The sequence below is a fragment of the Hyaloscypha bicolor genome (genome assembly GCF_002865645.1).
Source record: "Hyaloscypha bicolor E unplaced genomic scaffold K444scaffold_39, whole genome shotgun sequence".
Lineage (NCBI taxonomy): Eukaryota > Fungi > Ascomycota > Leotiomycetes > Helotiales > Hyaloscyphaceae > Hyaloscypha > Hyaloscypha bicolor.
This window is the reverse complement of record NW_020194541.1, coordinates 713,110-737,362: the sequence shown is the minus strand read 5'-3', so window position 1 is coordinate 737,362 and position 24,253 is coordinate 713,110. Positions and strand designations below refer to the sequence as shown.

General features: G+C 30.1%; 2 protein-coding genes across 2 annotated transcripts; one reads left to right on the top strand and one right to left on the bottom strand.

The window, feature by feature from the left end:
- The first annotated feature begins 13,556 nt into the window (after positions 1-13,556).
- On the top strand, positions 13,557-15,779 carry K444DRAFT_609217 (glycosyltransferase family 90 protein). The gene has a single exon (XM_024879533.1). It carries the CDS (start codon positions 13,774-13,776, stop codon positions 15,481-15,483), a length of 1,710 nt encoding a protein of 569 aa, XP_024741167.1. The 5' UTR covers positions 13,557-13,773; the 3' UTR covers positions 15,484-15,779.
- A 2,001-nt stretch (positions 15,780-17,780) lies between these two features.
- K444DRAFT_650885 (amidase signature enzyme) lies at positions 17,781-20,130 on the bottom strand. Its single transcript, XM_024885670.1, has 4 exons — positions 19,733-20,130; positions 19,645-19,692; positions 18,202-19,516; positions 17,781-18,123 (listed from the first exon to the last, which is right to left on the bottom strand). The coding sequence occupies exons 1-4, from the start codon at positions 20,078-20,080 to the stop codon at positions 17,909-17,911; spliced, it is 1,926 nt and encodes a 641-aa protein (XP_024741166.1). The 5' UTR covers positions 20,081-20,130; the 3' UTR covers positions 17,781-17,908.
- Between the last annotated feature and the right edge of the window lie 4,123 nt (positions 20,131-24,253).

The following is a 24,253-nucleotide window of genomic DNA, read 5'->3' as shown; positions in this document are numbered from 1 at the left end:
AGCCTTATTCCTGTCTTATAAATTACTAAATTCCTATATAATAAGATTATTACTTCCTATTAAGGCTTATTAGTATACTAATATATAGTTTTAGACTCTTCTAATAATCTCGGCTAGCTTATTAATAAGCTCTAATTATCTATTACTACTTATAAAAAGAAATAATAGATTAATACCCAGATTCTCTTTACTAATTAAAAATATTATTCTTAAAACTCTCTAAACTACTATTTATCCGGAAATTACTAATATAGACCTAGCTATAACTTCAGAACCCGTAATAATTATTTTAAGTCCTATAATTATAATAATTATATTCTAAAGTCGTGTTTTATATATAAGAAACCCAAATACTATTTATAAAAGCATATATTAGAAAAATAAAAGGCTAAAAAGGCTTAATTTAAGAATAGAAATATTTACTAATTTAGATCCCGAAATATCTATAACTTTAATAAATACTTTAGTAGTACTTATATATAGTATATTACTAAATTCAAAAGAGAAGAGAATAATAAAAGTAATAAGAATAAACTAGTAAGTAATACTTTTAAAGCCTTACTAATAGAAATAAATAAAGAAAAGAAATATTATTCTAGTTCCTACTATATTTCTATTAAAAGCTTCCTAGCTACTCCTATAGCCCTTATTCCTACTATTTCTATAACTAATACCCTTATAAATAACTTTATTTCTCTTTCTCTTATATACTAGATAATAGGCGAAAACCATATCCTAGAGCTTACTAAATAAATAAAGAATACCTAAATATTTATAATTAATAATATATTAAGATATAATACTTACTATTTTTATAGAGTTATAATTAATACCAGAGCTTCTAAATTCTTAACTACTAGTTCTAACTAATTCCAAGCTTTATAGCAGACTAATAATAGTATTAAACTTAATAAAACTACTAAAAATTAAGTTAATATCTAGTTTAGTATTAGATCTATATCCTTTATTAGATCTATAATAGTAAGAATACTCATTAAGTAAGTATAATTCTATATTATACCTATAAAAACTTTATTTCTACTTAGCTTAGCTAATATAAATAAGCTAGGGGTTTATTTTAATAATCTTACTAATTATCTTATTATTTCTAATAAATGCTTTATACTTATAGTATAATATTTTAAATATTTTTTCTTGCTTTAGAATACTGCTTTATAAAGCTTTATTTCCGAATTCTTTATTTATAATTCTTGCTTTCTTATAGAGGTTAAATTATAATATTTATATTACTATTTTAGTTATTTATTTATTAATAAGTTCCGGAATATACTAGAATAAGCAGGCTATAATATTAATATAAAAACCCTTAAGTATCTTATAAAATACTATAAGTAATACCAGAAATTCGAATAATTACTAGAATAATTCAAGTTTAACCTAAGAAATAATATTAGCTTTAATTACTTTATTATTATTAATATTTTCTATATTTCCGATAAGCCTATATTTTATATTATTAATAAAGGCACTTAATATTAAGCTAGCTAATAGCTTTAAAATATTAGTATATTATATACTTGGAATGCCCTAAAATAATATTAGATTAATACCTATTTAGGCTCTCCTGATTAGATTATAGTAGATACCAGAAAGCAGTTTACTAGTAAGAAATTTACTTAGCTTGCAAATACTATAGGAACCAAGATTAAAATTATTTCCGTAAAAGCTTATAATTCCGTCGGAATTATAGAATACTATTATAGCCTGATTTAATATACTTATTTTATTATTATAGCCAAAATTAATAGAATTAATAAAAATATTATACTTTAAATAGCTTTTAAGGCCATTAATAATTCCGCTAGACCTAATAATATTATCCTAACTCTTTTAGTTTATAGTACTTTACTTTAAATAACTAAATATAATATTCTATTATTAACTATATTATAGTAATTAGTAATATTTAAAAAACTAATAGTAGAAATTTAGAAGCTTTAAGCTAGATACTAGATTGCGTATATCCTAAATACCCGAAATAGTTCTAATACTACTAATATTTATAAATTTCTCTTAAATTCGGATATTCTTATATAATATAAAAGAAATACTAGTTAACCTAATAGTTAAAATAAACTATATAAACTAGTAGCTATTAATAGAGGGAACTATATACTAGCTCTATTATATAGTAATACTACTTTCTGCTTAATCTCTATAAAGCTCTTTTATATAGGGGATATTAAGATTATTACTAATAGCCCCGAACTTGGCTCCGAACTTAAACCTGTTTCCGAACTCTATAGTAATACTAAAGGTAATATAAGTATAATTCCTCCTATTATCCCTGCCATTTTACTAAAGTATAGTAGAGGATACCTTTATAAGAACCCGGATATTATAGTATTTCTATAGGATAATAACTTATATAAGAACTCTTACTAAGTTAAAGTTATTAGCCTTTTAAAAAAGAGTATATTTGAGATTACTTCTAGATCTCAGGTATTAAAGAAAATATATATCTTTAATTCCCGGTTTATTAATAAGATTAAGAATAAGAATATAGAAAAAGAGTTTAAGAAATTAAGACTAGTTATTTAAGCTTATAATAATAATAAGAAATATATAATATTAATATAATTACTTACTATTTAATATATTAGCTAGAGAATTATTCTTAGTATTATTACTATAATAATAAATATTATAGAACTATATTTATATAATATCTCGCAAGCTTATATCTAATTAATAACCTTACTTAACTATAATTTTTATATTAACTTACCTTATAAGCTTACTAGAGAGCTAAATCTAAATAATAATTTGGTTCTAAAAGTTATAAAACTACTATATAGTATACTAGAAGCTAGGAACTACTAGTTTAAAACTTACTATTTTTACTATATTAATAAGCTTTTTATAAAATAATTAACTTATAATTCTTATTTCTTTTATAGTAAGTAATTCTTTAAAATTATTAGCCTTTAAACTAATAATACTTTATTTATTAGAACTAATAATTTTATAAAAGCAAAGTAACTAAAACTTTATAAGGCTAAGTTCTTGGCTAAGAAATATAAATACCTTATTATTAATTATAATCTCAAGTTTAATAAAAATATTATTTATACGAATATTACTTGAATTACTTTTATATAGAAATACTAGTATAAAAACCTCCGAATTATTTCTATAAGAAATATTACTACTATAAGTAATAGGGGTACTATTTATTAAGATCTCTCTATTAAGGACTAATATATTACCTAATATACTAGAGGAATATATATTATATTAGTTTATTAACTAGAAGCTTTATATAACTTATTAATTACTACTTAAGCTATTAAATTCTCGGAAACTAATATAAAGGTACTTAATAAGTGCATTTAATAATAAATTGAGAATATTATTAGAAAACTGGGATTTATAAAGCTAGTAAAGAAGTTCTTATATTTAATTATTTTTATAAATACTTTATTCGCAAATAATAGAGATCTTTTTCCTAAATCGGATATATTCTAGTTCTAATAAATAAAACTAGATATACTAATATTATTTACTAGTTCTTTACTAAATATAAGAGAATTACTAGAAGTATTCTAGCTTCGGAACTTTATAATATGGCTTATAGTTTTAATATAAATGCTTTAGTTAAATCTATAATTAAAAAAGTACTCGAAATAGAATTACTACTAGTAGTTTATATGAATTCGAAGTTATTATACGAATGCCTTATTAAATTAGGAACTACTTATAAAAAGTATCTAATAATTAATATAATATATCTTTACTAGATATATAAATAATAAGAGATTATAGAAGTCAAATAGATTAAGGAAGAATTGAATTCTATTGATTTTATAACGAAATTAAAGCTAATAAATACCCTCAAGTACCTAATTAATATAAATATTATATAATTAGATATAGAGAAATAAGTCGAATATAGATAGGGCAGAAAATAGATATATAAAATAAGAGAATATTATAGGAATAGAAGTTATATATAAAAGGCTATAGCCTTTAATATATAACTAAAACCCTTAGAAGTAATATAGATATATAAAGTATTTGGGAATTTAGTACTAGGCCGGATTAGGAAATTTATATATAATTAGAAGGAAATACTATTTTTTCGTATTTTTTAAAGAGTTTCTAGTATTAGTATAGCTATTTCTTTAGGAGTTATATATATAGTTATGGGATACGGAATACGGGATATAAGTAATAGGATATAAATAACGAGATATGAGATACGGGTTATAGTTATATAACCTCGCATCCTATTAGTAACTTAACTAGTAGACTAGATTCCTTTAGGCTTAGTAGATTTAGGAATTATATATTAATACTATAATACTATAATTCTTACTTCTAAATAATAACTTTACTAACTATATATAAATAATATTCTATAACTTATATAATAATATTATATATTATTAGTAAACTAATAATTATAAATATTATTTTTATTTATTTGGGGCTTTATTACTCTTTTAATTACTTTTGCCTTTATTACAGCCGCTATTTAAAGCTATAATTAATATATTTTTAATAAAAAAAAGCTTTAATAATAGTATTATATATTAGAATTAAAGTTATTTTTAAAAAAGAAATTAGAATTAAGACTAAAACTAAAGCTAATATAGCTATATTTATAATAGTTCTTGTTATATCACGTGATCTGTACCTAATTAGGACTAGCGCGGCTCGCTAAAGCTATATATCTATATTTTATATTTAAGTTTAGTTCTTTTTTTAAGAAATCTTTTCTTTTTTTCTTATTTTAGAATTTTTAATAAATAATTTCTCTTATAAATACTTTATTTATAAGCTTTCTTTATAGGTTTATAATAATATATATTTAATATAATTTATAATAAATAATACCTAATATATTAAATAAATAAAATAAAATAATAGCTATTATTTTATTTTATTTAAATATAAACTTTATTATTTATATTTTATTTATATATTATTTAAGTTATTTATAAATATTTATAAATAACTTAAATAATATATATAATCCATATATATAATAAGCTAGCTTAATTAAGTAAGGCCTCGAGTAGTCCCGTATCTAGTACTACTTTACTAGCTAATTAGGTAATAGTAGTATATAATAAATAAATTAAACCTTAATAATACTTCTAGAACCTCTATAAATTATAATTGTATTAAATTATTAATATATGAGCTAAAAATTGGGAATTAGAGAATAAGAATATTTGAACTAAAGTAAACCTTTATAATTAGAAGAATTATAATACAGACTTTAGAATATTAGAACTTTCTATAAGAATATATTGTTTTTCTCGATTTTACTTCTTTTATATATTTTAATTATTTATAAAAAATTAACTATTACTCTTATTATATTACTTTATATTTTATATATTCTTATATATACTTAATATACTCGAAAATATCTTAAGACTCCTTAATTAAGCTTAATATAAATCAAAATTACTCCGATTTCGAATTAAAACTATTTAATAAGCAAGCTTCTCTTTTTAAAAAAGGCTATTTAGAGAAGATATTAAATCCTATATAAGAGAATATCGAGGACCTCTATATATATATTATTAAGTATATAATTAGAGGGTATTTATAAGTTAATATATTAATTTTTAATAAATTTTTTATTAATTAATCTAATAGTAAAATATGGCTTAATTAATAAATATATATTTTTATAAGTAATTATTACTTTTATTTTCGGTATTCCTATAGATTTATAGATCTTAAGAATCTTAAGAATAGTAATAATAATAATAAGTTATTTTATTATTAATTAAAAAGATATATTTACTAATATATTTAATAAGTAAAAGTAAAGCTTCTAGTTAAGTCTTATAAATAACTATAACTAGCCTTTTTAATAAGTAATTAGAATAATAAAAAGAAAGCTTTACTATTAATTACTTTAAGAAATTATTATTAAATTTTATTATTAATAATTATTATGAGTATAAGATCTAGGGCCTGGAAAGTATAGTTAGACTATCTCTATTTCAATAATTCAAAGCTAAAGAGAGAAGAGGATCTCGAAGAAGCCTCGGATCTAAATAATCGCAAGCTATATACGGGCCCACGTACTAGCTTAAGCTCGGGGTCACGTGCAATAATCAGGTGACTACAGATGCCTCGCTCAGATACCAGATGCCTCTCTAGCTCTAGTCTAATCCCTACTAGTACCGTATATTATAATAACCATAATAATAATAATATTTCTTTTCGGGCTATTACTTTCCTAAAGTTTAAAAAGCTAATATCTTATTTAAATTAATAAGCTTTTATTATCTTATTCTTTATTTATATATATACTAATATTTAATAATTAAATACCTGCTATATACTCGAAGGCTCTTATTAATAAGCTCAAATTATACTATATTAAAAAGAGTTTAAATATTAAAAAAGAATTAAAAGAAAATATTAATTCTTAAGGAATTTTCTCTATTATTTTAGATACTTAAATAAGTATAAATTAAAAGGCCTTTTTGGAATTATTATATAAGTTTATATATTCTAATAATTATTAAATAAAATATATATTAATATATTATAGATATTTTATAAATAAGAATTTTAAATTAAAATTTTATTTATTAGCTATAAAAGATTTAAATAATATATACTCCGGTATTTATATTCTTTCTGCTTTATTAAAAGCTTTAAAATAATATAATATTAAATATAATATTACTAGATAAGTAATTTAAATTTAATTTAATTATATAATTACTAATATTTTTTTTTTACTATTATTCGAGATAATACTAGCTTAAATAATATCTTATTAAAGGGTTTTATAAAGTATTATAATAAAAAAGGCATTAAATTTTAAAGAGATATTTCTTATATAGCTTATATATTAAATCTAATAATTCAAAATATTTTAAAAGCTCTTATTAAAAATAATTATAATACTTTTTATTCTATAAATTTATACGAGTAAGATATGAAAGAATTTAAAAATAAAGAAGAAAAAGAAAAAGAATAAATAATAAATAAGTTTCCTATATAATTTATAAGAATTTTATTAATAAATTCTAGATTTATTAATTTAGAGAAAGGTTAGAAAAACTATTATAAGTTTAAATATAATTAGAAGAACCGACGGCTATTAGAAGTTTAGATTAAAGCTTTTAATATAAAAAATATTCGATTTCTTTAATTTAGTAAATAATTAATTCTTTAATTATTAAATTATTAATTAATACTAATTATTTATAGATTAAAAAATATAGTAGTCTTTAATTTATTATATATTAAAGAACTTTTTATATATATAGAAAGCTATTCAGGTAATTATTAATAGCTCTAACTCGAAAGCTTTTAAAAATAAAAGTCTAGTTTTAACTAATATTAAAATTATTTATTTAAATAATATTTTAAATATAATTTCAATATTTATTAAAGTAATAACTAAATTACAAGCCGAAAATTACTCTATTATATATTATATTATACCTGAAATATATAAAATATATAATAAATTAGAAAATTTCAAAAAGAAATTTAAAATAAGTCTTTTTTTAAACTTTTCTTATATTATTAATATTTTTATACTAATATTTAATAGGATAAAGCATTTGCAGATACTATTAATAAAGATATAGCTAATTTTCGAAAATATTATCCTAAAACAGGTATTTTAGATAATAGAAATAAAGCTTTATATTTAGCTTCTATTCTTAATTCTCGAATTAAATAAAAAGAATTAACTAGTATTAGCTTATTTAGTAATATATCTTTAGATATATATAATAGATTAAAAACTAATTATAATATATAAGTATTTTCTTTTATTAGCTATTAGTATTTTAATAATTAATTTTTGAATTTAGATATAAATATAAATATAATATATTTCAAGCTAGATCTAATACTTCAAATATTAGTATAGCCGATTCCGATTCCGATTCTAATAGCTCGAATATATATTTTACTAATTCGTTCTTTAAAATAAAGGACGAATTAATAACTTATTTAGAAGAAAAAAAGAAAAAAAAAGGTTATTTAAATTCTATTAAATATCTATTTAATATTCTCTTAATATTTTTTAATATATTAGTATTAATATATATATAGACTAAGCCCTTAGACTATTAGAAGTCTAATATTACTAGATTTCCTATATTAGCTTTAATAGCTAGGAAATATTTAGGAATTCCGGCTTTCTTAATAGCTAATAAGAGGTTTTTTTCTCAGAGTATTCTTATTATATCTAAACTATATAATAGATTTAATAAGAGTACTTTTAAAATAATATCTTATTTAAAAAGCTAGGGATTATTTTAAGATAAATTAGAAGAGGCTAAAAAAGAAAAGAAAAAGAAAGAGAAAAAAAAGAAAAACCAAGATTTTAAGGAAAATAATTAGTTTATTATTATAGAAAAGTAGTATTTAAATAGTTTTATATAAGTTCTAGCTTAGCTTATATAAAGCGACTTAATATATACCTTAGTTAAATTTTTTTTTAAAAATATATAATAATTTATTATAATTATATGACTTTTATATAACTTTTATATAATTATTTATTATTATTTATATTATTTATAAATAATTATTTTATTTCATTCAAGTTTTTTAAGTTACTTATTACTTATATTTTATTTAAATAATTTATAAATATTTATAAATAATTTAAATAACTTTAAGAATTCTTTAATATACTAATAATATCTTAAAATAAAAATATTAGTATTTAATAGCCCTAGATTAAATATATTTAAATATTAGGAAATTATAATTTTAGATATTATAATTATAAAAACAAAAACAAATCATTCTTTATTTTACTAATTTATAAAAGCCAAGATATATTAATAATAATTAAATTATACTCGATTTATATACTTAATTAATTTATTTTACTAGTTATAAATAATTCGAAATAATTTAAATCTTTTTAAATTTTTATATATAACTTATTATATAAACTTTTATATTTTTATATTTAGTAATATTATAATTATATTTATTAAATAAAAAGAATTCTTTTATTCTAATATATATAATTATTAAATTAGAAAGGCTTAAGAATTCTAAATAATAAAAATAAATATAGAATTATATAATAATATAATTATCTTATATTAATACCTTTATTTTATTTTTAAAATCTTTATTTTCTTTTATATTCTTTTAATTTTATTATTAATATTAAAAGCTTTTATTCTTTATTAATATCTTTATTAATACTAAGAGTTAATATTTAATTATTTTATAATCTTTTCTTTTTTCTTTAAACTTTTTCTTTTTAACTTTTTTATTAATAAAACTAATAGCTAATATCTAATTACTACTTTTAAGTTACTTTTATTTAAAACTTTTATATTATATATTTTTAATTTACTTTTCTTTTTTTAGAAAACTAAATTTTAGATTTCTTTTTTCTTTTTCTAATATCTCTTTTTTTCTTTTCTAATATCTTTTATATTTTTAAGCTCTTTAGAAATACCTTTTCTTAAACTTTTAAAAAAGAGGCTAACTTCTATTTAAATTCCTTTAAACTATAATACCTTTTTTCTTTTTCTAATATCTCTTATATCTTTAGGCCCTTTAAAAATACTTTCTTTTAAACTTCTAAAAAAGAAGCTAAATATAATAGCAGAATCGAGGTAATAGCCAGAACTTGAAAATCTAAGAATCTTATATATTGAAAATACTAAGCTAAAGAAAGGAAAGAGAGAGAGAGAGAAAAGGAGAAGATAAAAAGGAAGAAATACTAGCTAAAACTACTAAAACGCCGGCTAGTTAGATGAAATTAGTTATATAATAGCTATTTTCTTTTAATTCTAGCCAGTATTATTATACTAAGTTTTATTTATATTTCTTTAAACTTTAATACTTTTTTCCCTTTTCTAATATCTCTTATACTTTCAAGCTCTTTAGAAATACTTTCTTTTAAACTTCTAAAAAAGAGGCTAATTCTTATTTAAATTCCTTCTCTTTTTTATTAATATCTCTTTTTTTTCTTTAATATCTTTTTCTTTTCTTTAATACTTATAAAAGCCTTTAGGCTATTACTAAATATCTTTATTCTTTATTTTGAAATATATATTAACTTATTCTTATAAAAAATGGCCTTTCTTTTTCTAATTTCAATTTCTTTAATATATATTTCTTGCTTTTAGGCTATTTAGTTATTTTTTTTATTTATTTTTATAAAATATATATTAATTTATTTTTTAATTTCTTTTACCTTATTTTCTATTTAACTTTATTATATACATATCTAGTTAATACTAGTTCTTATAACTTATAATTAGGCTTTTTTTTATTATAAGTTAGAATTCAAATAATATTTAGTTTAAATATTATATATTTTAATCTAGGCAAATTTATAATAAAAAAGGCTATTATTTATATATATAGCTATAATAAATTAATTATATTATTAAAGCTTTTATTAAGTATTCTAGAATTAAGTATAAAATACTAGTATTAAGAAAACTAGATTATAAGAGAATAAAGAAATATAAGTAATTATAATTAAATAAAGTTATCTAATATTAGATATAATATAATAGAAATATAAAACAAGTAATAATATATAAGAATAGGCTTTTATGGCATGGGATTATAATATATAAGAACTGGAATTAAGGAGTAAAGATTGGTTTTCTAAAACAGAGAAGGAAAGAGGAGTAATATATAAGCGGGTTGCGGACTGCGGACGTCCGGAGGTCACATGACAGAACCACGTGACCAATAGGAGTAAAATCCCCACTACAATAGTTACTTCCGCGGTTCCTGATATGGGGTGGGAGGATAAAGCCTAGCGCTTGAGTATTGCATGAGGGTTATCGGTATAGCAGATTTTGTAACAGGTCGAGACCCGATTTATATACTCGGCTATGTTGAAATTAGGGGCCTGAGGCCCCTAATAGGCTTAGTAAGCCCTGGAACCGAACGCCATGGGGCTGTGCACTAGCTTAATACCCTGTCCAGCTGGAATACCCTGTATAGCTGGAATACCCTGTACGGCTGGAATACCCTGTACGGCTGGAATACCCTGTATAGCTGGAATACCCTGTACGGCTGGAATACCCTGTATAGCTGGAATACCATGTACGGCTGGAATACCCTGTATAGCTGTAATCAGTTCAGCTGGCATAGGGATTTAGTACATGTGACTTAGGGGGTTCAGGGCTATATATACGGGCTACTCACCACTGTAGAACAGCAGTCAATTCAGTACGTTTTACTTGGTTTACATTGCAAGCACGTGACCCTAGCTTTGCTTTAGCTAGTTCAACAGGCTAGAAGCCTTCGCCAAGTCACATGACAAAGGCCGGAGCCTTTGTTATGTGACGCGCCTCCTTGGGTTAACGGAGCAACCACGCGTCACTCAGGGAGCTCGGACACTTCAGAGAACACGGTTCCGCTTCTCCCCGTTTTTCTCTTTCTTTTCTCCTTAGAGAATTCTATTCACTTAATCGAACCACCAGTCTTCTTTGTACAAAGGTCTGGCCCGTGACAGACTAGATATAAGAATATCGTGCCATGCGGCCCTTATATATAAGGAAAGTTCGTGTGGGCCAAGCTTCTATAGGGATGTCTCACTTATAGACCTTATATCTGGCCTAATCCCCCTTATATTTCATTTTATATAGTAAATAATATACTTGTTTTTGCCCTAATTAAATTCTCCGTATAACCCTTAGTATCTGTTGCCTATAGTAGTAATACCACTCATTTAATCGGCTGGAATCGTGACAATCTAATAATATATGCAACATGTACAGGTCAGATAATTTGCTAACCGAAGTCACATACATAGCGGGACTTCGGGATTATTATAGCAAGCTTTAATAACTTATATTGCATCTTTAATAACCCGGGGAAGTTGAACCTCTCTTGATAACATGTTTGAAGCAGTACTATAAATAAGATTTAAATATAAACTAAATATATACTATTATTCAATTAATAATCTTCTGTATTCGCATGAAGATACTGGAAAGTTCCACTCTCCTGTCCGCAACAGAACGCGGTTTGGGCGTCATTGTCCGCACCGCCGTTAGGATCAACGCATTTGCAAGCTTGAACTGAGAGTGTTGTGGCAGCAGCTACGAGAATTAGACCGACAAGCTTCATCTCGACTTTGACAGGTTTGTATTGATTGTGGATAGTTGCTGTATACGAATATTGCGGCATAAAGTCATGCGACTTCAGCGTATGTGCCCTGTAGTGGTTGTGGCTATAGCGCCACGCTGTTGGCCCAGTGACTATAGCGCTCAGACGCTGGAACTTAGAGGTCTTAATAGGGCCCTTTAGCGATCAAGCCCCTATACTTGCAGGGGCATACCCTAGAATTGTCTTTCAATCCCTGAAACTCCTTACAGGGCTTCAGCCTATGGCCTTAATAAACCTCGCTTTTACGGGGGCAGGTAGCCTATAATTTAGGTACGGACCCACTAAGCTACAGGTGCTTCCAGGGCACTTTAGCGGTGGTGGCTTTACAGGCTAGTTTCACTGATCACAGCGTGTGATTAGTGGCTGAGACATCATGTGCCCTGTAGTCGCATGACTTTATGCCGCAGTATTCGTACCTGAAAGTGAGACAGGAATGGAGATAGTGAAGAGATAGAAGTGGTAGTGGTGAAGACACTAGGGAACACAAACGGGTCCCTCCCCTCTTTAAATACCTGTAGTCCGGTTGTCGGGGTGGCTCATCGGTGTATTGCTATAGTAAGAGCATGTCCATGAACTTGCTGGTCCGCCTTGTTAGTGCCTACTGGATTAGGCAAGTCTTAGCTGTGCCGTACAAAAGTCCAGCGGTTAAGTATTTGAATATCGCTAGCACTGGGTCAGTTGCAGTCAATTCATAATCCCGCCCATTTCATCCGCAAGCCTTTACTTTTGAATATCTTCTATAACACAAAGATTTTTGCAATGTTCACTAAATGAAACGATATATTTATCATATATTTAAGTATCTATCCTCGCTTTTATAAAGGAATGAAGTTTAAGAGAGGTGTAAATAAAAGCAGAGGGGTGGCGATAAAATTACATTTAAAGACCCCTGTAAGAAGTAGGCACTTAGATTTTCACAATCACACTCGGACTATAGGATCCCGACAGGCTAGATATGCAAGGTAGAGGCAAAGGTTACAACGTCATCCATGAACAGTCTATCTCATTGACGACCGTAGGAGGCTTTTAGGATAAGGGAACCATAGCAAGCAGGAAGTCGGAGAAGGTTGCTACTGCAGTTCCCGGCTTACAGGGATAGCATTAACCGCGGGGCTAAAAGCCGCAACTACTTCAGGAACGTTGTAATTGGTCCCTAAATTCTCACCAAAATAATTAGCCCGAAGAAGTACCATGATGTTACACCAACACATCCAACACATCCAAATATACTTACTCCAAGGCCGAGATGTTGCGATCGCAACAAAGTGACTTATGTTTTGGATGCCTTGGTGGGGATTTGTATGTATTAGTCGGCTGTTGCAAGTCCCTACATGTTGCAGGTCGGTCAGGACACTCCCAGAGGGCGAATCTGTGCTTCAGTTCAAACAGCCAGGGGCAAGGTCAGGGGGGACACAATTAAGGCGCAGTAAATAATAAATGATGACGCCACTCTCCTTAATTACCAATAATCTCGCCTTCCATTTCTAGTTCTTACTTTCTTTTTACGCTTTTCCTTTAAATTTACACTAGGTTATATCTTCGGTTGTTAAAGCACAAACGCAAGCTACTACGATCAGCACTAATAGTGCCTACCTAACAGCACCTACTCAACAACACCTACCCAACAGTGCTCCCATAGTAGTCGACATGCCGCGTGATGGGCGCCCGCTCGACCGGCGCGTTGCCGCGGCGATTCGCAGCTTCAGTCCAATATGCCGCTGGCTGCCGACTAGGCCTAGGAGCAGTCTTGCGTTCACGATCCTCGCGCTGTGCATCGTCTGTCTGGTCCTGCAATTTGGCTTCTGGGAAGACAAGTTCCCAGTGCAGAGCGGCTTCGTCTATCGACTGAGGGATGGCAGCCAGTCTCACCCGGTGGAGCACCTGCACGCCGCGGCCAAGAAGCAGTTCGACGCGCTCCTGGCACGGCAGTCCACCACCCCCGAGGGTGCCGTGGTCGAGTACAGGAGGAGGTATGGACGAGTGCCGCCGCCGGGGTTCGAGAGGTGGTTTGCGTTTGCCAGAGAGCATTCGTCGCCTATCGTTGACGACTACGATGAGATGATGCGGTCGCTCGAGCCGTTCTGGAAGATGGCGCCGGCCGACGTGGTGCGCCTGATGGAGCGCAGCGACTCCCCAGGGCAGACGCGTGGCGCCATCAAGAAGTGCTTTGTTGCGGGGGGGAAGCTTAAGGACTGTGGCGCCTGGGCGGACGTCATGAGTCGGTACCTAGGCGCGGCACTGCGCGGCATTCCCAACATGACCTTCCTCGCCAACTATATGGACGAGCCCGCCGTGCTGCCGCGGCACCCCATAGTCTCGCCCTCGGACAGCGACGAGAAGTTCGTGTGGTCCGAGATATCCCACCAGCCCATCTGGCCCCAGGTGCAGGATATGTGCGCCAAGATCGGCGGGCCATCTGAAAAGGCGCCCGTGGACGGAGCCCTTGCGGCTGAGGATTCAGGGGAGGAGCCTCGCTTCGTGCGCAACGTCACGCGGGGGACGGACCTGTGTGCACACCCCGAGTTCCGGGAGGCGCACGGCTATCTCGCCTCGGCCGTGAGCTCGTTCCATATCGGCCATGCCGTACCCGTCCTGTCCCGGGCCGTGCCGCGCCCCTTTGGCGACATCTTGTTCCCGGCGCCAAGCTACTCGTGGCCCCAGTTCGCCTACAGCGCGTGGCGGGACCGGTCGTGGCGACGCAAGACTGACGCGCTGTACTGGGCGGGAAGCAATACCGGGAGTTACACGCACGACGAGACATGGCGGCGTCACCACCGGCAAAGGCTGGTGCTCCTGGGCCTGGGCGCCGACGAAGGGAAAAAGTTCACCTACCTCCGCAAGGCGGGCGGCGGGGACAGTTGGATGCCCTACACAACGTCGCGCTTCGATAGGTCGCTGTACCACGTCGCTATGACCAAGATCCGGGCGTGTGACGAGCCCGCGTGCAGGGAGCAGAACGACGCCTTCCGCCCGCGTAAAAAGCCGGAGCCGGCATCGGAGCCGTACCGGTACAAGTACGTCTTCGACATCGACGGCAACAGCTTGAGCGGGCGCTTCTACCGGCTGCTCGCGAGCAATAGCGCCGTGCTTAAGACGACGATATTCAAGGAGTGGCACGATGAGCGGCTCGTACCGTGGCTGCACTACATCCCCGTCAGCCTGGGGCTGGAGGAGCTGCCGGAGCTGGTGAGGTTCCTGGCCACGACGGACGAGGGGCGCGAGGTCGGGCGGAGGGTGGCCGAGGCAGGCAAGAGATGGCACGCAAAGGCGCTCAGGGAGGTTGATCGCGGTGTCTACTTTTACCGGCTGCTGTTAGAGATAGCGTGGCTGCAGAGCACCGAGAGGGCGGCGGGATGAGGATGGGAAAGGGGCTGATATTAGATGTGGAGACGGTAGCACTCACGCCTACGCGAGAGATGTGAGAGGCCTTACATGATAGCCGCTTATTAGGGTGATAGGAAACAGTGCTGAATAGACTGCAATTAGATTCGGCAAATATTCCTTCGGTGGAATTTCATCCCTGGCGGTCAGTGGATGTTGCGCGTGCTAGGATTGGAAAATGACTGCTGGTTTTCTCGGACCACTTCGAACAATACTCTCAGAGAAGGATTTTAATGGATGAAAGAGATGGTTTGGACGCTGTTAGAGGTGTACTTGCAGGATATTTGAAAACAGCTGGAAGGATCCTTAATTGACACCATGCCAATATCTCATAATTAAAAGCATGGCCTTTTTTTTGCATTTAGACGCCCTTGCACGCAAGGCACTAGGGATGGATTTTATTCACGCAATTAAAAAAATACAATTACTTAATATAATAGTCCATATATAGCTGAGTTTTTCGAACGTCTTTCTAGTAATTCTTTTAATTTATACTTAAAATAAATATTAAATACTACTTTACTTATATTAAAAGGCTTTTTTTCTTATTCTTTCTTAAAAGAAATACCTTTATTAGCTTAATATATATATATATATATATATATATTTCTAATTTAATGAAAAGCTTATAAAATAAAATCCTTTATAATAATTACTTAAAATAATTGTTTTTCTTTTCTTTTTTTATTATAATTTCTAAATATATATTTATGATATTTTATTTCTTTACTTAATTATTTTAAAACTCGTATATTAAAATCCTAACAAATTAATTTGTTTTTTATTTTTTTATAATATTAAGCCATTAGCTTTATATTTATAAATTAATAATAATAAATATAAGGATTTTATAATAAAAAGCAGTTATAAATATATATATAATAAGAAAATTAGTTTCAAATATATTTAAAATATAAATTTTATTACTTTTATTATTTAAAGAATAATAAAATTCTTCTTATATTTATAAAAAATATAATAAATTTTAAAGACATTTTAAGTCATTTATTAAATCTTATATAATTAAAAAGAATACTATTTGTTTTTATATTTAAATACTAATATATTAAAATTATAATTACTATTATTATTTAAGTTATTATATAAGCTTTATATAAAATAAAAATAAAAATAAAAATTTATTATAATTATTAAATTAAGAATTATAAAGTAGTTGTAAATACGCTTTTAAGTTATAAAGCTTATATTATAACTTAGTTTTATTATTTAAAAGCTAATTATTTTAATTATAAATAAAAGGCTATATTAATTTCTTTTAATTAATTTGCTTTTTTTAACTCTTAATTTATATTATTAAATTTTAATATTACTACTATAAAAGTAAAACTTATAATATATAAGATTATTAGCTAAAATTCTTTATTTCTTAAATTCTTAATATTATTTATTTAATTTATATTTGAAAATATTAAAAATGATTTTATTAATTAATTAGGCTTTTTTAATAAAGCTTAGTTAAACTAATAATTAATAGCTAGTTTATATATACTAGCTTATTTACTAAATATATTTATAAAATGAGCTTTAAAATTATGGGTTTTGGTATTAAAAGACAAGAAGAGTAATTGCCAAACAAGCTACTCGATTTAGTTTAAGGCTAGCTAGTAATTAAATATTTCAATATAGTAAAATTATTATATTACTTACAGAGATATTATTATATTACTTACAGAGATATTATTATATTACTTGCAGAGATATTATTATATTACTTATAGAGATATTATTACTAGCCTCGAATAAATAAGACAGTTAACTAATATATTAATAACTGCCACAATTACAAGAGAGCAAAGCCACGACGAGACTAATATAATAGATCTTGAACTATCTCTCAATATCTTATGAAAGACACCAGGCCGACGTTTTATTTGATATGTTACTGGGTTACAGCTGCGTTGGCTAACCAACCTCTCTTTTCCAGGTATTACGTCGGGCGTGAGCGTTGTGAGTGAATGTTGCGCTGCCCGATTGGGTTAACAGGAGTCGACTTACAGAGTCGACTTAACCGAAGTCGCAAGTTCTCTCTCTTGTTCTCGGTGCGGTGTTCATTGGTGTGAGCGACTGTCCCGATCCTATCGTAGGTTGCATTGTACTGGGAGGGACAAAATTAAAAGTACTGCGGAGTAGTTGCTCTATTTTGTCTGCAACTTTTTGCTTCTTTATTTTTAAGTTTAAAGAAACACTTGCAAAAAAGAGGGGGGAGTAAAACGTGGCCTGGGCAGTTAGGCTTTGCACGGAAAAGGTTGATCCTCCGTTTGGCATTTGAATATTAGTATAATCCTTGTTGCGGATTATTAAAACCACCGTTCGTCCTTTCTATAGACGTGCGTAATAAGTTAACATCGGCGAGGCTGCATCAAGCACCACATTCTATTCGCTAGTACGAATCATATAAGTACCTCCTCAACAAGATCTCCCCACCATCCACCGAACTAGAACCTACTGCGGAAATCTTCAAAACCCCAGTCTTGGCTAGGTCAGAAATCAAGTTCAAGAGCAGCCAATCGCAGCCTCTTGCAATCATCAAGTTGACTGTAACGGGCAGTTCTTCAGAGTGATTCGTCACAGTCGAATTATATGTTGTTTGCCCAACTAAAATCGCGAAGTCGTTAGTAGGCCGAGGTTGGCTAAATATCTCAAAGGGGAAGCGACGAAGCGTGGAGGACTCACTGGGCACAACAATGTCGGAGGTTTCTGCGAAGACGCTGTAATACTGGCTAGAGAAAGTAAATGGTGGCTTTGGTGAGGTCCTGTAGGCATTCCGGTATTGGGCCACGGGGGGGACGATGTAGGCGAGGATTGATGAGGAGCATGTTTTGTTGTCTGGCTTCAGTATGTGGCTCGCAAACCAGTCCTTAAAGATCGTCTTGTTCATCAAAGCCTCGGAGGAAGCCACGTCCGACTGGCTATCCCCATAACCCCATCGTACCAAGGGAACCGGATTGACAAAGGGTAGTCTGCCATTGTGCAGACGAGCGTAGTGGGCGTAGAAAGGATCGCGCACGAGTTTGCTTTGCCTCTTGCCGATCAGGGTGGGGTATGTTGTATTCAGCATTCCTGCTAGGCTAATGGGGGCGCTAGCAGGTCGAGTGGTCTCCCATTCCCTAGTCAAATTAAGGGAGATCCCATCAGCGATCCTAAGGCTAGCCTTAAGCCCACCGAGAAATCCTTCTAGAGCGGTGGTGGTCTCTTCGTCCAACCCTTCCGGGATGCTGTCGATGAGGAGACTTTGGGGATAGTTATGGGACTTGCTCGCATCCTGAGAATACTGGTACAGGACTGCGGCCACATCACGGAGGAGCCAGGGATTTCGGGCTATGATGCCGGCTGTGTCCAATTCAGGAGCTAGTGGCATGACATAGTCCAGAGGTACTGCGCCATGAGATGGTCTCATGCCATACAAGCCTTGAACACGAGCCGGCCCACGAGTGCTCCCACCAGTGTCCGACCCAATTGCAACATCTAGCCAATAATATGAAGCCATGGACGCACCGGCTCCAGCAGAGGAAAAATTTGGATCCTGGTAACCATCACCTCGAGGGTTGAATGGGGAGTGGTAGTCGACCCAATCCGCTGTCGAGTACTCGCCATTCGCAAACTGTGCCGTCTTCTGTTTACCCACCACAACGGCACCAGCATCAATCAGTCTCTGGATTGCCGTGGCCGTTTCGTTCGCAGGGGGGTACAAGCCATACCAAGCCCGATTTCCCAATCCCGTCTTGATGCCGGAGAGATCATAAATATCCTTGACGCCAATGCGCACACCCGCCAATGGCTTTTCAGAGGACCACTCGTAGTAGAGCCTGGAGGGAACTGCGATGGCCAGACTCTGACCGGGGATATTGGCGGTGAGAACTATGTGAGCGCCAGTCGGCCCGGTATAGACGGATTCCGTAAAGGCCTCTTGCGAGTCCGAGTAGAGCCGGAAGGCCTGATGGATTGTTCCTTCAAAGGAAACAAAGTAGGGTCCGTTCGGAATGATTTCCTTTTTCTCGGCTCTGATGTCGTGAAGAATCACGCGATCCCCCCGCTCCTCAGAAGACAGGTCTGACAGGGCCGGATCCTTTTTGGGGTTGACGTCTGCAAATTCCTGCACATAAACCACTAGCGTACGTTGCGAGACATCAGGGGCTGAATTGTGCCATGGGAGAGAGGAGTGGACTAGGAGTTACTCACCGTAAGAGAAATCGGTGCTCCACACATCGTCAGAAGCCTGGTAGGCGGAGAAAATTGACTCCAGCGTCGATGTAGAATCGTTGCCAGCTTGCAGTTGAACCACGCTTATGGGCAGGTAACCTGAGCCGGCGGTAACAGATTGGCTCTGAAACACCTTGGTGATGATGCCGAGATCGAGATTTCCGACGGGGTCTGGGGCCACCCAGTAAGGGGTATCTGCGAGCGTAACGGTTGCGCCGGTAAACTGGAGTGCTGGAGTTTTTAAACTGCTGACTGCTGGAGCTGTCGCCACGCAGACGAGAAGAATAGAGCGGAGCGCCGTGCGTCCAGGGATAGAAACCTTATATCGGCCGCTGCTGCGGTTATGGAACATACTGTACACGCAAAGAACTTAGATCACGGCAAGAGAAGCTTCAAAGGCGTGGAATAAGTTGCAATGGAAGATGCGAGAAAATCTCTTCTAAATCGCCACTCCATATATTTAAAATCACTTTTACTCCCATGTCATTACTATTCCTCTTCGGTGTTTACGGAGTATCAAAATGCAATTAAAGAGGGTGGATGCATCGGCATGTCCCTTGTAAAGGCGATCATATGTCGCTGTGCTATTACCCTAGAGGCTTTTACACCTAAAAGCTTAATAGACAGGGTGTGCACTTTCACTATAGTCGCCGAAATATAACCGAGACCCCTGGGAAAAGTGAGCCCCGCACAAAAACTTGATTCGGCGATTTTTTTGTTTTCTAATAACTAAGTAACTCTAAATCCGTTTTATATAATATTTTATTTATAGATTTTATAGATATAATAAAAGAACAATTTTATGTAATTGAAGGTAATAAGTATATAAAAGTATAAATTTTAAATTTTATTTATTATATTAGCTTAAAATTTAAATAAATTTAACTAAATTTAATATTTTTAAATAAAAGTTTTAAGTTTAAATTTCTAATATTTTATATGAGAAGTTCATTTATATTTTAGTATATTTCACTTTAATATAAAATAAAATATTAATAATTAGTATAATAGTATCTAATTAATCTTTTCTAAAATAATATCTTTATTATAATTTTATATAATTTATTTAATTATAATTACCTTATTATTATTTTATTATTATTTTATTATTATTTTATTAAAAATAAAATAGTTCTTTAATTAAATAAAAGAATAAATACTTTTATGTTTTAATATAATTTATATGAATTTAATAAGAAATTAATAATATATTCATTTATTTATATAAGCCTTTAATAACTGACATTTTAAATATTTTATATAAATTTATATATTCGATTTATTATTTTATAAATTTAGTTTTCTTTTTGGAATAAATAAAACCTTCTTTTATATTTTAGAATTATTAGTAATTAGGCTTTTAAAGCTAATAAACTATTAAATTTTAATTTGTATCTTAAACTTGCTATTCTAAAATAACAAATTTGTAATTCTTTTATTTTATAATAATATATAATATAAGAATAATATTAATTTTCTTTAATTTATTTCAAATAATAATTAAATAATTATATTAAGAAATATTATATATTTAAATTTTATTATATTCAAATTTTATCTTATATACTTAATAAGTTATGTATTTAGAAATTAGACTAATTATAAAGTAGGTAATTTTTAATTAATTAAACAATTTTTATATAAATAATGTTTTTGGGCGTGGCGTGCTTTTGCCAGGGACTTTAGTTACCTGCACGTACAGGCGTCCATTCCGATGTGTCCACCCTCTTTTCTCCTTATTCCATATTCTGTACTCACAAATGCGGTGGCGGGTTCCTGGACTTCAGCATCGTAGTAAAAAGTTCTCTTGCATAAACGTACAGACGTCCCCGATTTCGCACCCTTTTTCCTGTTAGGCTTTATTTCTATGCTGGAGGCAGCATTATTGCTCCCTGATATATGAGTTATGAAATAAACTACCTTGATTCAATTTTCCCATCACCAAAGATCATAGCACACGAAAAGTCTTCCACGATGGGCGGAGACAACGCCACGCAAGACATCCCCGGGTCTGGGACGTCTACGGAAAGCCGTAAGGATCAGAAGACCAAGCGATTTTCGAATCTGGTTTTCGACCTTCGATATCTGATTTATGATACGTATACACCCTACCAAAAATTGCCCGTAACCAAAATACCGCATTCTACGGGTGCAACCACTATTATACTCGTATATATAACTTATATAGAGATAGCCAAAATAAAGCTATTCGCAGTTACTAAATATACTAATATTTATATTTGTCTTTACTATAATATCTCTAGTATCCCCTCTACTCCCGCTCCTGCCTCTACCCCCCCTTCTCAACTACTATTAACCCCCCTTTAACTTGTATAGTCCATATAATAAATCCTATAAATTACAAGATATACCTTCCTTATTATTATTATCCTTACTATTATCTCCTATAATATTCGAAATATTTCTATCTCTATTATTCTTTTTATCCTTATTCTTACCCTCTTCCTCTCTCTCTCCCTTTCCCTTTATTAGTCTCTTTACTTTATTACTCTATTTCGAGGGTATTTATAATTTTAAAAGTTGAGGTTTTATAAAGGCTAATTTAGGAAGAGCTAGATCTTTTAGTACTATATTAAGGTAATATAAGGTATATACTTTACTATTATTATTATATCTATAATTATAATAGGCTCGGTTAAATTTACCCTAAACTTATATATACTTCTACTATAGGCCTTTAGGGTTCTTTTTCATATAATTAATATAAGATATAGGTACTAAATAGCCTCGAGTTTAATTATATATTACCTCCAGGTTTACTATAATCTTTAGATTATCTAAGTTAACTAGCTTCTTTCCAAAACAAAACTTTATATCTTGAATTTCTAGTATTTTATAAATATTTTTTATAACTTATATTATCTTATTAGGGATATCGAAAAGCTCGAGATAATACTATTTATTAGTAGTAGTAAGAGGTGGCTATAAGGTATTTAAGAAAGGAAGGAGATTTAGTAGATTTAATAAATTATTATTCTAATATTTAATTAATACTATATTCTAGCTTTTTATATAGGGAGAATATAACTTACTATTCCTCTATAATACCTTAAGTTTTTAAGCCTTTATATTCGAGCTATATTATATTATTTATCTTTACTAGACAGGTATAGGTTATTAATATTACTAATATTATATATATTATATTTTTTCTTTTTTTTTAAGAACTTCTTTAGTAGTATAATAAAGGATTATATTTACCTTATAATAGGAAGAAAGGCTTGAATAATACTTGAAGGAAGAAGAAGAAAAACAAAAAGGAGGTTAGATATAGTATTATAGTTAAGAGAAGGAGAGTTAGTTAGAAGAAAAAGAAGGCCTTTTTATAATATCCTTTTTCCGAGAAGTAATTATAAATTCGGAGTTATCTTTATACTATAAAGGCCCAAAAAATATAAAAGAATAGATTTATAAATAAACTAGGAAATCGAATTAATCTTTTCAAGCTCTTTTTTTTATAGAATAATAATAAATTCGTAAATAAAGGTAATAATAAGATTAATAAACTAATTAGAAGATAAGATTAATTTTATAAGTAATAATATCTATTATACTAATACTACTTTTATAAAAAAGAATTATAAGATATAATTCCCGGGCCAAATAAATAAGTTAGGTAAACTATATTTATAGGTCTATTACTAGTATAATACTAGGATATAAATAGAGAGTTCCTAGTTAAACCTAAAGAATATAGGATTAGATTAGAAAGCCTAATAATTTTGGAATTATATAAATAATAAATTACCTTCTCTAAATTTTATATTAGTTTCTTGAATCCAGGGAATTATATAGTTATATAATACTAAAAATAAGCTTTCTTTATATATAAGAAACGAAATATTAGTATTATTTTATAATCTAGATATAGTATATCTAGATAATATAATATAAAAATAAAACTATTTTTAATAATTATAATATTATATTTTATATAAATATAAAAATAAGGTTTTTATACTAGTATAGACTAATATTTAAAGACTATATATTTCTTTTTCTCTTTACTTTTTATTTCTAATTACTATTACTATAACTTATAAACTATATTATATTATAGAAATTAATAAAATTAATTCTTAATTATAGAAATAATATTAAACTCAAATTAAAGAGCTTTATTATATTTAAAAAAAAACTCTTTAGGATATTAGATATACCTTATAACTAGAAAGGTTTAATACTAGTAAGACTAGCTATATTACTTAATTATAATAATAGAATACTAAACTCTTTCCGAATTAATAATAAATAAAATATAAAATATATTTCTATAATAAGAAGCTAGTTAAAATAATATATTACCTCTAGTATTAGAACTATTTACTCAAATATATACTTTAGATCTTTAATTATAAACTTAATTACCCTAGGCTTAATATATATATTTTGAAAATAATTCAATACTATTATAAGCTTTAGCTAAGATAAAATCGATTTAATACCAAGTATATTAATACCCTTAAGGAAGCTAAAGAATTCATTTTTAAGAAACTAAAGAATA